This window comes from Anopheles darlingi, chromosome 2 (genome assembly GCF_943734745.1).
Source record: "Anopheles darlingi chromosome 2, idAnoDarlMG_H_01, whole genome shotgun sequence".
Classification (NCBI taxonomy): domain Eukaryota; kingdom Metazoa; phylum Arthropoda; class Insecta; order Diptera; family Culicidae; genus Anopheles; species Anopheles darlingi.
The window spans coordinates 31,493,299-31,510,339 of record NC_064874.1 but is presented as its reverse complement, the minus strand read 5'-3'; the positions used below and the strand labels follow the sequence as shown (position 1 = coordinate 31,510,339).

At 51.7% G+C, this 17,041-nt stretch overlaps 1 protein-coding gene across 1 annotated transcript; it reads left to right on the top strand.

The window, feature by feature from the left end:
• Positions 1–9,238: 9,238 nt before the first annotated feature.
• Positions 9,239–15,308, top strand: LOC125950600 (M-phase inducer phosphatase-like). The gene is made up of 3 exons (XM_049678751.1): positions 9,239–9,444; positions 12,064–13,857; positions 13,955–15,308. Exons 1-3 carry the CDS (start codon positions 9,398–9,400, stop codon positions 14,223–14,225), a joined length of 2,112 nt encoding a protein of 703 aa, XP_049534708.1. The 5' UTR covers positions 9,239–9,397; the 3' UTR covers positions 14,226–15,308.
• Positions 15,309–17,041: the final 1,733 nt, after the last annotated feature.

Genomic DNA, 17,041 nt, shown 5'->3' with positions numbered 1-17,041 from the left:
TTCGCCGTCTCATAGATCGCATTCCGAAAGCGTTCCTGTGTCATTTTTTTTTTGCACTAGTTCATAATGTCAGCTCGCCACTTCCTTCTGCAGAGCGTCACCACCTTTCCTGCCTTGTCTGCCTGGTCGGTGATTGAATTACATCATTAGAGATCGAAGTTTCCCATTAGATCCAGGGAGGGGTTTCTCGCGGTAACAACCACCGATAGTGTGTGAGAAGAAGGGACGCTGTCTGTTGCTTGTGAGGAATTTTCCCATCCCCACGGAACACACAGACAGGGGACGAGCTCAAAAGGGATCCGCTGGGAGATCGGACGCATTCCCGATTAATCAGGGCAAATACCGGGACGCAGACCAGATCCAGGTTCTCATCGACGCAGACCGCCAGGAATCACATCACAAGTCTGTCATATCGGTCGTCCCACGGTGTGCTACTAATGCCCCGGTGATGGTTATGCGCCCGATTTGCAACGGGTGTCAAAGCGCCACGCAAAATGTTGTGGAGGAACCCCTTGGGCAGCATAAAACAATTCTGATCCCCAAACCCCGTCAAAAACCGCTCCAAAGCTCCAAAAGCAGCCCCACAAATAAATTAGCCTCAATGAAGCTCAATTGAGTTGCAGTCACGGTTCGTCGCGGGAACTAGCCCGAACGATGGTCGCTGGACATAACCAACTGAAGAAGTGGAACCCAAGTTCCAAGCAAGCGATCTCTTGGGACGCGCGGAATCCATTCGACAAAGAGCGTGAAATTGGAGGCAATTGAGTTAAGCGACCAATTGGGGCGCTTGGTTTCGGCGGCCCCACATACTGTGAGTCTTAGCTGGAGCGCCGGACCTAGGGCATCCGTTGGCGAAGATCCGTTAGATGCACTTTCGCTAGCGAACTCCGAGTCCAGTATTCTCCTCTAGTGGCTATCATCTGCGTTCCGTTGATTAATCGCGACCACCACCGAATCGGGGTGGAATCCACAAGAAGGAGAAGACCACCACAGTAATTGAATGCCCATTGTGGTCAACGTCTTGTGTGCTTGTTTGCGCGCGCGCGGGCTCGGGCTCGAACTGGAACCCAAACAGCTGACCAGCCGGCCAGCTGAGGATGACGATGCTTCCATCTCTTGTGTGTGAGAGACCATCGCGGACAAGACTATGTCCACCGCCCGCCAATTCTCTCGATCCCGAGAGTGCAGTAGACGAGGTGCTGCTTGCCGCGCGGCGTGTCTCGAAGACCTCGAGAGGGGACACAAATTCCTTCCTTCGTCTGCGAATTAAAGGACCGAGCACGTCGAGCGCGCATCACCAGCGGCCTATAGGCCCTCTAGCCTTGCCTATTCGTTACGGAGCTAATTGTTTCCCGGTTTGTGCCACCACGTCCTTTCCTTTCACTCCTTCCTCCCAGGGGACCAGACGATGCCCTCGTTCTCGGCAGAAGAACCGGGGCATTCCCTTCTTTTCGGTCCTTTGGGAAAAGGCAGGATCTCTCGGAGGCATTGGGTTCGCCAATTTTCTTTTCCTTGATTTCCTGGTCTCTGGTGTGTGTGTGTGTGCGTTGTGCAGCACATTTCGCTTTCCGTCTATTCGGCCTTGTCCTTGGCTGTCTTGCCGTTTTTGGGCGCCTTTTTCGAAAGGTTGTGTTTGTTGTTCGGTCTTACCGAGTTCCCTTCCGAGGAAGGGTTAAGCACATGGCGCGAGGCAACCAAAATGTTCATAATTTGAATTTTGTGTCAGTGTTTGTTGGTGAAGACAACGTGTTGGTACATTTCTCCAGGATTCCAGGACTTGGACGTATAGTTAGTAGAATGTTAACCGTTTCGATTACTTGACTTACAATACAATCACATAGAGACAAAACGACACAAATGAATAGCACTCTCTCAAGTGGCGCCCAGAATGGTCCAACCGACGATGGGCCACACTCTAACCAAACCCCCTAGAACAGGAATCCCGTCTGGATGGATTCCCGGTGTGCATCTTCACACTGATTGAAGAATGACTTTGTCCATTGTTTCCGCATTCGGACTCGGACATCCGGGTGGACATTTTCACTCTGGGGTTTCCCTCACCGACTCTGGCCATTGCTTCGATTTCCTCCAAAAAGGTTTCGATTTCTTCTTCTTTGCTTCAATTATTCCTTCCGAAAAAAAGGGGGAAAGAAGAAGAATATATGGTCTGCCATGGCCAGCCCAGAGTCCGGCTAGACGCAGCGCCGGCACCGTCTTGGTTGGCTGGCGCAGCTGGGAATCTTCGGGTCCTTCGGTCCCCGTGGTCCCCGTGGCAGAAAAGGACATCCAGCAGCAGATCCTCGGAAGACTCGGTCCGGAACGGAAGGGCAAGTCCGGAACTACAAGATGCAATTTTGGATTTTTCATTTTCATTTCCTTCCTTCCTTCCCTATTCCTTTTTCTCTGTTTTCGCACTCTTCTCCTGGGCGATCGCCGCCAATCTCGTGGGTCGTTCACTTCTATCCGCATACACACATACGTAGGGGCGTCCCCTAGCGCCTATACTGTTCCATGTGTGTCACATGCGCGCGTTCGCATAACTCACTCTGCTCTATGAGTCTGTGTGTATGTATGCGCCAACATATATCCTTTGCCCGGTTCGGCGCTCGCCCTGCAGCCTCTACCACTGCCGCCGCTGCTGCCGTGGTGTGGCAAAAATTTGTAATGTAGGTTAGGGTGCGCGCGGCTGCTGCTGCACTTTCAGGTAAGCCAACCAGCGATCCTCTCCTCTCTCGGTGCGCTCCTCGCTTATAGCGCCTCTACCTCATGCGCCGAGATGCGCCGTTTTGTTCGATAGGGGAGGAAAAAGTGCGGATCAACGACACGGTGGTGGTGGTGGCGCGCTCGAATCCCTCCGAACGATGTGGCACGTGCCCGTATATTCGAGGGATTTGCGATAGAGATGAGCGTAGCAGCAGCAGCAGCACCCTCTGCTCCGTGGGTCCTTTGGGATGATGATTACTGTACTTGGCTGGTCTGGTCTGGTCTGGTCTGGTTGATGATGTTGGTGGGGTTGCCTAGCCATCGCCATCATTCGTATCGGATCGGAACGGATCGACGGAGAGAGAGAGAGAGCCCTACAGAGACCCCCGGGCGGCCTCTCGGATGTATGCTCAACGGATATTATTTTTATTATTTCTGCCGCTGCTGCCGTTGCTATTATTTTTATGCTGTCCCTTTTTCTCCCCTCCCGCGAAAGAGAGCTGGCGCGCGATTGCAGATGGTCCTCGATACGATACGATACGATACGATACGGTGAACGCGCGCGCGCGCGCCTCTGAGTCCCGCGGAAGCAATAGGGTCCTTGAAGGGGGCGCCATGGACGGAGGAAGGACCTTTCGAGCGGAAGTTTTGATGGAAATGCGCGCATTTTGGTTACCGAATGGTAGTAGTGGTAGTAGGGGTTGAAATGGAAACCGGAGTCGCACCGGCCTCATAGTGGGGCACCCTGGATCGATGCACTTTCGTTTCGTTTCGGGAGAGTTTTATTTTTTTTCGTTCCTCTACCTTCATCTCCTCTTCACCTGTAGACCATGTGGGTCCTGGTCGAGTCGGTTTCGGGCACCAGCATAATTTGTGACCGGCAAAGTTGACGCTTGATCACTCGAATCAATCAAAACGAAGGTGGTGGAAGGCGGTGTTGGTGTCGAGGGCGTGCTGCGACAATCTGCACATGTGGTGGGTGAAGGAAGGGTCTGTAGCGGTTAAGGACAGCTAACAGTGACCAGAGAGAGGGGTTATTGAACGCACTGCGCAGCGAGTTACTGGAAAAACGGAAAAGGGAGAACCGTTACGCCAGCATCGTTTGTGGTGGAGAGGGGAGGGGGTGTAAAGCATCGTTAAGCATTCTTTGTGGGCGCATTGATTGTAAATGCTGCAAAAAAGGAGTCTTTCGGGGATCAAAATATACTCGCACAGATGTTGAGGTTCCATAGAGTTACGGTACCTGGCCACGATAGCAACTTTACGTTACGAACTGTCAAAATGAGGCTGAAATAGAATTGCCAGACACGGTTAAGTGTAAAGAAACTTTCTTTACGGTGGATCGGAAATTCGCTGTTAAGAACTGTCAAATAGTATGACGAATGCGCCGTTCATATGGTATATTAATATTTGTTTGATAGTTTGCAAAACAATCGTGTTACTATCGTGGCAATCGTAAATAAAAAGTTGCACAACTCGCCAATTAACAGCCAATGAAAGTTTCTTTCTTATGAAAGTTGCTTTCACGACCAGACACCGACCATGTTCTGAAATCTCGGCTATAAAGCTCTAAGCTAAGCCTCGAACACTTGAAATCCCTTTTCAAGGATCTGCCGTCTCATTAATGTTGCAGAAAGCTATAAACGTCTGAAAATCATAAACCCCCTCCCCGTTGACAATCGAAAAAAACCCAATTTTGCCTTCGCATAATTTATGTTCTACTCCACAAAAGGGGTTTTAACATACGATCCAATTTATGATCCCAACTTATGATCCCGCCGTTGCGTGTGTTTGTGTGTTATTCATTTAATTGCAAAGCAGCCCACAAATCATTTCATTCCTCATCCGTCGCCGCACGCCACGGGACCTCCGAGGAGGGGTAGGGGTTTCCGCCGTTTGCATCGATAAATTCAAATTAATGCTAGCCGCGGCTAGTGTTGAGACAAACAATGGCGGCCTAGACGACGAACGCATCCTCGCGTCGGGGTCTAAATCCTGCAACTTGTCCGCAATACTACGGCCCCGGGTCCCGGGTCTCGGTGAGGAGGTTGATGACTCGCGCCAGCTCAGCAAGCGGCCAGTTTTGCCGCGAGGTTTGCGCCGGAACTGTACCCCCGAACCTGTGCCAGGGATACGTGAAATTCGGACCACCCTCCTTGCCACCACCAGCATTGGTTCGGTGACGTGTGGCCTTTGGCAGCGGCTGCCGGTAGGTGGAAAATGTGAGCAGATGTGGAAAATCTCATGCCGGGGCTGATTGCGCGCCTGCGTGTCGTGTGTGTGTGAGTGCGAGTGGGTATTGTGAAGGGGTGCGCCAAAGGATCGCTTCTGGTTCTCTGGTTCGGATCCGGTCACAGCCCTCTCCACAGTCACCACCTGCTCGATTTCCCGCACGAACCCGCTCGATAAAGCAGCGCTTATAATACGGACAGAGTGGTCCGTTTTGGACGTACCACGTTCTAGTGAAAATCGAGCTTGTGTATGTGTGTCTGCCTACACACACACACATAAATACACTCATGATTTGCATAAAATGATTGAAACGTGCCTGTCTCTGCGCCTGTATCTATGTGATCCTAGGGTCCGTTGGACCTCCGGACAAGTCCTCAGATTCAGCAAGAGTAGTGCACCAGCGAACAGCAACTTCTCCAGTTCCTAATGGTGGTGGTGGTGCTGCTGCTGCTTCTGCTGCTGCTGCTCAGCTGTGTGTGGCCCCCTGGATATGGCCCACCACGGCGATTGTCTCTGCCGCCAGTCGGCGATGTCTGCGTTCTAGCGACGAATTCGCGAATGTGCCGCGAATTGCGAGTTGCGATGGTGTGTGGATGCTCTCCGCAGACGCTGCAGACACGCAGAGACGACCGAGACGAAGGAGCGTAGCGTAATAACCTGCTTCTTCTAGGTCTCGAAAGCCTCTGGGGCCCCTGGGAAGAGACCCGCGCGAGTTCGCGATGAAGGCTGAGCAAAAGGAAGGAAGACCAACAACCGAGCGAGCGAGAAAGAAAGGGACAGTGAACGGGGATCAGTTGCCGTGGCTCTCGAGAGAACAGGACAGCAGAAAAGACAGGACCTTTTCTTCTTGACGCGCTGTTGTCGCCGTCGTCGGTATTCTCGCGATTTCTGCGCCGCCGTATCGTGCGCACGAACAGGAATGCGCTTTGCGAGGCACGGCGCAGCGCGGCGCGGTTTTCTTGGACAGTTCCTTCGCCTCTTCTTGATCGTTGCCGGGGCTTCACGTGCCTTCACCGGGGGCACGTTACCACCACCACCCCGCCGTCGTCGTCGTCGTTCTTTTCGCTCGCCATTTCATTTCTATATTGTATTTTAACTATTATCTCCAGACACCGAGGTTCGCGCCGGTGCTGCGGGATTGTGTATGTGGTGTGGCCGCGACCAGCAGCAGCAGCAGCAAGATGTTGTGCGCGTGTGTGCGGCCCCGAAAACCGGCCAGAGCCCCCAGAGATTCGCGGACATTTTGGTTACCGCGATCACATTGCTGCGAAACGTGGTCCATGTGCTTTTTGTGTTGCTATAATCCGGGATCGATCAACCGATTATGCAAGTCCAGGATTAGATTATGATTATTAGATGCACCTCGTGCAGGGAATGCAGATCTACCTCCTTGAGAGCATTGAACATTGCGATGGGCCTACAGAGAGCTGGACAGCAAACAATGCTTTTATTGTCCTTTCTCATCTGGTCATTACTCATTACCCCCACCGGGGGCAATATTTTCTTTCAAATTAAAACACATTCCTCTCAACCACTCCCCTTCTCCCACTCTGAAGTGTTAGTGTGCGGAAAATCCCGGCCAATATGCCAAAATGGATGGCCGCAGGCCAATCCGTAATCCGTTGCCCGATGCACGGCTGCAACAACTGCACTCTGTCTGTAGGTACACGACGCTCTTCACGCGCCTCGGTTTCCTGGTAAGAAATCCTGTAAGAATCCTAGAATCTCGCTGTCTCACTCACGCACACCCACACAAGAAGGTGTGCCGGTTCTGTCTTCTTGGGTGCGGCTTTTTATTTAGAAAAAAAAAAAAACACAAAATCTTTTTCCTTCATCATCAGCTGAGAAGAGTGACAGGACACAACAAACCACACGCACACACACCCATTAGCGCAGGCAATAGAAGGCCAAAGCACGAATGGAGAAGAAGGTGTATTGTTGGTGTGGCTCCTTCCTTCATCATTCGCCCCCCTTTTATGCTTCAACCGGTTCGGCGTCCGTGCGAACCTTCTGCAAAAAAGAAGACAGGTTCCTGGGAACCTCGGATTCGTTTGAACCACCCCGAGACAGGCCGAGGATCCCCACCCCGGGGATGCTGCCGGAGACTATTTCGCAACGGTCGCGCAACTTCGTCTCTGGAAATGATGGTGTCCGTTCCTGGGGACCACCACCATCTTCTTATCATGCTGCTCTCATCATCTGGCCGTCCCTAAATCGAGGCTGTCTCGCTGTGTTATCGAGATGATAAACCTCTCTTTACGCGCTTATCGCCACGGTTCACGCCCTTTTCCCCTCTCGACTATCGACAAAACCGTTGGTCAAAAACCGTCATTTTCGTTTCACTCTCATCGTCACTCCACTGATTAGCAGCTTAACGGCCCAGCCCGTGAAACCGACACAGAAAGGCGCACAGACGGGGCCGGTACAGGAAAGGAGTTAACACTGGAAGGGGTGTTGCGTCTAATCAAAATTTCCGCCCAACAAATGCGCGTGCACGTGTATGTGACTGTGTGTGTGCGCCTCTGGAACCGTTGACATCGGGGTGCCGGCAACCACCAGCCAGCCGCGAGGGTTATCAATGCAGCCAACAACCGGCCAGTAGTGTTGCCTAAATTTGTTTTGATTGGACCTAATTCCCGAAACGTTGATGTTGGTGACGGTTGCGTGAGGATTTCTTCTATTTTTGGGACCCCCTTGTGGGTGGTGATATCATCGATCAATCTGCCTGCTAAAGAGAGCAGGGCACGATTGATTTGTTGGTGTTTATCGTAGTTGATCGTCCAAAATCTGATCCCGAAACTCGATCAAGTGCATTCGATGTGCGCACGAGAGGAGTATATAAGGATGAATCGCCGATGCGACCGAGATGCGATGGTGGTGGTCTACCGTGATCGTGAAGTATATAGAAACATGCACATACATACACGATGAGCGAGAGAGAGCATTTGAGACCCTTGTTGGTTGTTGGTTTCGAATCTGTTCCTATGCTGGCTGTGTATGCGATCTACCACTACTACACGTTGTTGTGTTGTGTAGTATACAGCATCAACATGATCATATCTGCACTCTGGTGCATCCTAGATGTTGTTGGTTGGTTCCTGGGTGCAGAGACTTCTATGCTAGTAGAGGTCTTAATGGGCTGCCGGTTTTGTGTGCGTGTATAGAACCACACATACACTCACTCACTCTTTCGTGCAACGCTGTCCTTTTCGTTCACACCACCACCCCCCACAAGATATGCTCGTGAGAGATATGTTTGATGCTGCTGCTGCTGCTGTTGCCGCTCCCGAGGTCGTTCTCGCTCTGGCCCTGGCGCCTATCGCCATCGTAGCCGATCCCTCAGACGACGACCACCGATCGCTTCTTACGCTCGTTCTCCCGCGGTTCTCGTTCTCGCGTCCCTTTCTCGCGCCTTCCGTGACCCTATCCTCCGTCTCTCTTTGTTCCCTTCTCTCTCGTTCGCTCTCTCGTTCGCTCTCTCGCACGTGCTTGTGTGTGCGTATCGAGGATCCAGGCGAACAAACAATGCAGAACAGGCATTACCCTCCTCGTAGCATCAGCAGGAGTAGTACCACACGGTAGAGAGAAAGATAGAGAGAGCAAGTGAGCGAGGGGCCCGTTCACTCGTGCACCGTGCGCTTCATGAATGAGCAGGAAGCAATAGTGATGCTGGTGGTGGCCGGTGGCGGAGCGGAGAAAGGACTAAAGCGCGGTGCGGCAGCGACGAGGCTCTCGAGGATCGGACAACTTCTCCAGCCTGTCAGTCAAGTCCAGCGCTTCAGAGCGAGCAGAGCAGCTCTTCTTCGGGCTTCTGGCATTATTATTGTAGCAATATATAAACTTATCTTATCGTTCTTGACCGATGAACCGGTTCAGCACTAGCGCAACGATAGACAAGCCGGAGAAGCAGCAGAAGATGTACAGCAGCAGCATCATTGAGCCATCCCGGGATCTCTAGCATCCGATCGCGATCGATCGGTACCTTGCACGAAGCAACGTGTGTGTGTTGAACGGCTTCTCGATCTCATCGATCTCTTCTCCGTGTGGTGATCAATGTGTTTAACACCTGGATAAAAGGAACTCCCGTTCTGGAAAACCTCCTCCTACTGTTCTGTGTCCATCATGGTTCGGTAGCATTCGCTTAATCCGGTGCTCCCAGTGCGTGTGAGTGCGTGTCGTCCTCTTCATTATTGTGATAGTCTCCTCCGTTTGTCTGTCCGGCAAAAATCATGATTTACCGCTTATAGCGAAGGTGGTAGTGTTCTCAGTGGAAGTGGCAAGTGATTTTCACGAACTGTTGGACTGCTGACCGCAGCGAGCGCTGGACATTCGAAGTTAGAAGAAGCGAAAGATAAAGGGAGAGAGTGTTCGTGTCGATCGATCGTGTTGTTCTGCAGCTGGAATCTCGAACTTCGACACCCCACAGCTCTTCATCATCAGCAGCAAGCGCGCCATCATCATCATGTTTATCGACGAGAACCTTGACTTCGACATTGTCGAGTGCACCAGGTAAGGATCCTCGTACTGAAGGCATGGCCATGGTTTTCGAATGGCAGATGTGTGGCAGCAGCAGCACCAGTGATGAACCTTAAGAAAACCCCCTTAAGAACGGTGACCCCATCACAATGCGAGAAGGGGGCCACAACAGACCCCAGACCGGAGACACACTCTGCGCTTCCTTACCCCTGGCAATGTGGAGCAAAAAGGCGAACTATACATCATGATCTCTCCTCCTTTCCGTGCGTGACTCTGTGTCTGTGCTGTGTGTACGTGGTGTGCTTCCAAGCGATCGTAGCGGATATAATACAAAGAAGCGAACTCTGCGCTGCTGCTTCTGCTTGCTTGTCTACGAAAGCAACTCAACTCGCAACCCTCGACAAACGGGGACGGATAGGGGCTTTTCCCGTACACTCTGCACTACTGCGTGTGTGCAGTCAAGGGAAGCAATACGCTTCCCCCTAACCACCACCACCACCACCCTCTCTCGCATAAGATCTCCCCGCGTAAGATCGCGTCTGAGGAGCGCAAGGCGAGGTGCTCTTCATGCAGCACTTCCGGCTTTTCGGGGGGTGGGGGTCTTTGCGTGCGTTTGTTCCTCTTTTTCCCGTTCTTTACGAGGGGGACACAACCTTACGGAGACGACCTATGAAGAGGAGAAGGTGGAGGTCACTGACTGCCGGATGAGTGATGCGCACTACCTCCTGTCTAACTACGACGATGATGATGACGATAATGTTGATAAGCGAACAGCAACGCTCTTCCTCGTATTTACACTGAACACGAAAAAAAAAACACAAAACAAACATCTCCATCGCCGACGCCTTCATTCATGAAAATTTCCTCTATGCTACAACACCGAAAATGAAACCGAAAACGAAATCACCTCGACCACGAGGAAGTGAAGTGAAGTGGAGAAGATTGGAGGTAGGGGCCACTAGTTGGCCAGCTGGCGGCCAGCACTGGCGGCTCTCTCTCTCTCTCCTTCTCTCAACGCGGTGAAATGCTTGCTCGCTGAACACCGAACTCCTCGCGTTCGCGCCGGTTCTAGACGCAGCAGAAGAAGCGCCGTGGATAGTAAAATCGCGAAAAACTCACTTTCATTTTCGCGATCTGCTTGGTGTTGTGGCCACCGCGTGGAGCCGCGAGCCACGGTGTTTGCGGTGTTCTCTTCCCCAAAGAAGGAAGCGAGAAGGAAACACAATAAGCTCGCGATCGCGGCCGGCGCTGGCCACCTAAACCCCCTTTTCGGCGTGTGTTGGGTGGAGGGTGGCGATTTGTTTACACTCTCTGCCACCCATCACCCACCACCCCACGCTTGGTTGGGGGAGGGGAGAGAACATCCGCGCTTTATGTCTCTTTCTCTCTGCCTCTCTTTTTCTTTTTCGCTCTCTGTTTAACCACGCGGGCATCAAATTAGTGGCGGCCTCCAAATTTGGCATTTGGCCAAAAAACCGGACGCACCATGCCGGCAGTCACACAGTCCCGGGGGAGAATGGGAAAGCGAGAAGATGCGGTGGTGATCACCTCGATCGCCAGCCAGCCAGCCTGCCGGCCGGCCAGTTGCGTTAGGTCAGTTCTCTTTGCCGCGTATGCAAGGTATGGGTCATCGTCACGACTAGCGTTACGTGCGTTACGTTTTGGTCGCCTTTTGGTTCTCCGCATCTGTCTGTCTCTGCGGAGCGAGGGGTGACCATCTCATTACTGTCCAGCTGTCATCGTCGACGAAGGAAACTCTGGCATGTCTTCGGTCTGAGGGCGCGCCCTGCCCCACATTTGTCCTTCGTCCTGTGAGGAGAAAAGAGGGCTTCATCTGCTCCTCGTCGTCGTCGTCGTCATCGTCGTCTTGAGGACTTGGGTCGTGCATTTAGCACCGTTGTGTTGCATTGCTCTCGTTGCATGTTCTTCTTGCCTTCTGCCTTTCACACACGTTTCTCCCCTTTCTGCTTGTTTCTCGGGGGTGAAGTGTTGCCACCAACACACCACCACCACCAGCGCTGCGTATAGTGCGTTGTCACATGGTTCCCTCGCCCCACTATCAATCGGCTGTCGGTGTGTATGTGTTGTCGAGATCCGATCGTCGTCGAGGAGGCGCCAGATGTGACCTTCTCACGGCCGGTCATTGAGTCCCGCCGGGGTTCGCCTTCATGCTGCAGTCATGCTGCAATACTGCTGCTGCTGCTGCTATTATTAATGTTGGCTTGGTACACGCTAGCTTGGTCGTTGTATGCGTGAACGCCGGATGATCCTTTTGCTCAACATAATATTTTCAACAGCATAACACACGCACACCACGCGCAGCATAGAGCAGCATGTTCTGTGAGCAGCGACAAAGGTGATGGAGAGGCACCGTAGTTGAGAGCCTTGAGTAAAGCCGGCGAACAAACCCGGGGAGGCAAAGCATTGTGCGCGCGCGCAATATCCTTGGGAATATCATTAACTCCGGGTTCCCTTTGGGGCAGCACCGACTAGGCTAGTCTAGTGTCTGTGCGTTCGGCAGAAAATGCTAATTACTTCTACTAAGAGGTGGAGAATATTGAAGAATACATAGCAAGAAGGAATATTGTGCAAAAGAACGAGCATCAATTAACATTTTCCCTGCATTTCTTTTCTCTCTCCTTTCTCCCGTAGCCGCTTTACACTCAACTCGGCTGGTCGTTCACCGGCAACGCGACGGGCGGAACAGCGTCAGCGCAGCGTTCAGCGACGGGCGCGCGCCAACCCACTGCGGATGATTCACGACGATGGTAAACTGTTCGGATCCCCGTCGAAGGAAGCGCTACCCTCGGAGGAGCTGTCCTTCTACCAGAGCCACAGCCCTCAGCAAAGCCCCCGACCATGCAGTCCCTGTACCATCTGCCCGGAGGAGGACGCATTGATGGGGGAACTGCTACCATCGGAGAGCAATACGCCCAACAAGCATCAACCGATCCTCCAACATGTCGTCGTGGCCGTAGTGGATGGGGATGCAAATCGAAGCACCAACACCACCACCCTCACCTCCTCCTCTACGAGCACAACATCGACTGCAGTATCTGCATCGGCCATCGGCGTCCTGGGGTACAATCGTGTACGGCGGCCACTGGAAGATCATGATACGAACTCGATGGATTCGGGATACGGTGCGAGCGTGCTGAACGATGGTGGTGTTCTCGGATCATCGCTAGGGGGAACCGGAATCACCGGAGTAGGAGGAGGAGCGTCCGCGGGTCTGATGAAGGGCCATTCGATGTTCCGGTTTGCGACCTCCTCGTCCAGTGGCAGCATGTCACGCCACAGCTCTTCATCGCCTTCATCGCGCCGACTGCTCAGTAGTCTGTCGTCCGGTTCCATGGAATCGATGGACGATCTGGAGCTGTTCGATATGGAAGCGATGCAGGATGAGGAGCTGAGCAGCGGACGGTTGCAGCAGCAGCACCAGCAGCAAAAGCAACACTTTCTGCACCAGCAATCGGCTCAGCAGCATCAGCAGCAACAGCAGCAGCTACCGGAGGCTGGTGGAATGTTGCTGCCCAGTGGGCTAAACACGTTGATCTGTGGTACGATCAAGACGACGAAAACGATGACTACGCCGGAGCTGAAGCGCCCGTTTGTGCGCCGCTGCCTTAGCCTCACCGAGAACACGAACAACAAGCTGAACAACATGCAATCCGGCACCGGTAACCCCGCCGCTGGCACTAACCACCCGCTCATCCCGTCGCTCATCATCGGTACACCGACGCAGATGAAAACGCCGGAGCAGCGATTCGGTCGTCGGTTGATCGCGATCGAAGATCAGGAAAATTGCAATCTAACCCCGTTCTCGTCGCGATCGACCACGACGGAGGGCATGGCACGGTGCTTCAAGCGCCCGGAACCACCCGGTGTCAGTCCGGTGCAGAGTAAACGGTGCAAAACGATCGACGGTTCGCCGAAGCTTGCCCTCAGCAGCGTACTGGACAGCCCATCGCGTACCACTGTGCCAGTGGTGATGCTGAAGAAACCCGTCTACCAGAAGTCGATCTCGATGAACGATGCGCAGATCATGAGTGCACTGTCGCGATCCTCCTCCGAACCGGATCTGATCGGGGACTTTAGCAAATCCTACGTGCTACCGCTGATGGAGGGTCAGCATCGGGATTTGAAGTCGATTTCCGGCGATACGATGGCACGGTTATTGCGCGGTGAGTTCCGCGATAAGGTGGCGAGCTTCAAAATCATCGACTGCCGGTACCCGTACGAGTTCGACGGGGGTCATATACGGGGCGCGAAGAATCTCTACACCCAGGAGCAGATCATTGAGGAGCTGATCAACGGCAACAAAACGGAATCGGCAAACGGAAGCAGCACGACTGATGGCGGTCAGCAGGATGGTTCGGCGACCGGCGTACGGCGCAACATTATCGTCTTTCACTGCGAGTTTTCCTCCGAGCGTGGACCAAAACTGTAAGTTTCTTCCTTCCAAAGACAATACCACGAGCTGAATGGGTTCGATGTGATCGCCACGTGATGCTTACGTTCCGTCGTTCTTTCTTACCCATAGATCACGCTTTCTGCGCAACCACGATCGCATCATAAACTCGGACAGCTATCCCGCCCTGCACTATCCCGAAATCTATCTCCTGCACGGTGGTTACAAAGAGTTCTTCAAGGCGCACGCCACGTTATGCGATCCGATCGCCTACCGGCCGATGCTAGATCCCGAGTTCGGTGACGCTTACCGGCATTTCCGCGCCAAGTCGCGTAGCTGGAGTGGGGACGGTTCGACGTGCACGGTAAAAGCAACAAAAACCCGTTCACGGCTCGTCCTGTGAGTGAATCTCTCTGTGTGTGCTAAGACTCCTCCTGCCAGCTAAGCTGCTGTTGCTGCTGCTGTTCACGCCGCAACCACCACCGTGATCATGATCGACCGTAAGCTACAAACACTCCTCCTTCCCGTTCCTGCTGGGGAGGGGGATTGGGTGAAAAACAGTTCTGCAATAGTTCAACTTACTGCTTACTTCTAAGGATCAACGCACAGTCCCTACAAACGTCGTAGCCCTTTTGCCCCCGGATGTAGAAACCATAGCCATTGTTCTTGTTATATTTTTAAATTGCTATATATTATAATTTCCTTCATAAAAAGACGTATATGTGCGCGGGCAATGCGTGCATCCGAAGCGTGTCAGGATCAGAATCGTAGCATCTTACAACTGTTGATTAGCGCTATTGAAACGCAAGGAAACAAACATCTGGTGTCATGACTGATCTTTCCCAATCCACGTGTACACGCGCATTCGTTTCAGTGGAGTGTCTATTTTTTATGTTTCCGTTTGTTATGAATGTATAATTTTTATCTGTGATTTAGGAATTGCGTTTATTTTTGGTTTTTTTTTTCCTTCACCTTAAACTGAATTCTACCCCAGAGCAAGCCACAGAAATAGGACGCAATACCGAACGATCACACAGCGGAAAGAGGGAGGTTTAGCGGTAAATTGCACAAAAAAAAAACGAAGCTCAGCACAGCACTAGGGCAGAGAACAGTTTGAACTATAACAGACAGATAATTACCAGTCAAAGCTTTACTTTAGCCTGTGGACTCGCCGTCGAATGGTCCGAACACTCGTACGAATTGCTACTGAATCAGTTTCGTAAGAAAGTGCAAATTAGATAGTTATTTGAGAAGTGAAAAGATAGAATTTTTGGATGCAGCTACAGCTTTCTTGTGAAATGCGACGAACGCAAAAGAGGAAATACGCAGAGCCAAACTGTGCACCAGCAACCATCATCAGCAAAGCGTGTGACTTTGACTTTTGTTCATTCGTTCTTCCGAGGCTAGTACGCGCAGAGAACAGGAGGAGGGGTCATGCACTGTCCAAGACATGAGGCGACCCCAGGAACAAGAGACGATGATGAGGTGCATGTGTTGTTAAAGTAGCGAACTGTGTGACGAACAATTGGTTTTAATACGGTAGTAACAGCAGGAACGGCGGTGGAATGGTGAATCGTTGCGGAAGCGAAAGCAGCGCGACGTCATCGATATCGCGTACGCCACAGATTTCAGGAAGAAGTGCAACATTTTAGATCGATAAACATTATAAGGTAACCAAATTATTAACTAACACTCTGAGCAGCGCAGCGCTAGCAATCGCGAAGCTTAAGGTGCAAATGTGCAAGATTCGATGATAGCAAAATACCCTTATTAGATTGTAAGCGTTGGAGAACAGCTAATACATACCCTTTTTGGCCAACGAACGAACAATAACACTAAGCATAAATGAAACGTGACCAAGAAAGGAGCGAATCGGTCACCGAACCTGCTGCTTATGTTGATGAGAGACTGATTTTGGCCACTTTCAGATAGGCCAGCTCCCTAGCTGTACATACTACAAAACCGGAGGGTACAACAACGAAAGCGACGGCGCTTGTTGATATGAGCGCCGCTCGATTAGTGACACTGTAAGAAGTAATTGGATAATTAGTAAAGAGCCAGTGGTAGGAAGTTATTGATCGTTTAATAAAATATTTATCACCCTGCGCCGACATTCGACAGTGCAAACATGCTGAACAAACATAAAATAATGTGTTTCTTTTTCTGCGTCGTTTTGGTTAAATGATGTGCTGGATAGAAAGAAGAGAAAATGTGTTTTTTTCGTAGGTTTCTGCTTTCCGCTAAATCTGAACAATTTTTGGGCAAAAACAGAAGCGATAAAACCCTTATCGTGATGTGGAAACGTGATTTCTCCATCGGTGCATTTTTCAGGTGTGATAGCCACTGTTAATTTTATGCAGTAAAATGCAAGTCATTTTTAAGAAAATTACGACAATATTTGGTTACAATTTGTGGGTGGCCACAGAAAATGGCTACCACAGAATGTTGAAAATCTTTATCCAAAAACGGTTTTCGAACATTTTAAAATGGATTTTCTAAGCAGGTTTCGAACGACAGGACTCAAGCAGGGTTCAGATTCAATACAGCTTCAGCACGGACTTCACCAACTCCCGGATCCGTACAGTATAAACACGGCTGTTTTTCGAGCGACCTCCCAGTGAGCATTGAGTACACCTCTCTGCCAGCGACGCAGCGAGAGGAAGGCTGAAGTGGCTGAAAACGAAACCCCCGCTGCCTGCGACGGGGTCGAGAAAGGGGCGAACGCAATGTTCACTATAGAACCGCTCGTAGCAGCGGTGGAAAGAGCGGAAGAAACCGCGAGGAGGAGGAGGTTTTGCGCGCGAGCTTGTGGGGCGCTGCTGCGGAGGGGGAAGGGCGGAATGGGAAGAGAAGAAGGGCGAACGAAAACAAACGCGAGCTTGTGGGTTTCAATTACGTGGGGTGGAAAAGGCGCAAGAGTCGAAGGGCGATTCGAACGGCAGCGCGCAAGAGAAGGGAACAGAAAAACGAGACGGAGCAACCTCGATCGGAATTCGGCAAAGTCCCGATCGCGGCAGTCAAATCGTGGCTAAGTTAGCAAAAATAAACGCTACCGCCATTGCGCGATAGCTTACCGACCAATCAAAGCGTACTTCATTTTGGGTAGGGTAAGAGTATAGGACAGAAAGAAAGGAGAAAGCGAAACAACAGGTCACGTTCGATTTAATCGGTGCGTCCAGATGGATTGCTTTTGCAACGCTACCTCGAGCTCACAGCTCT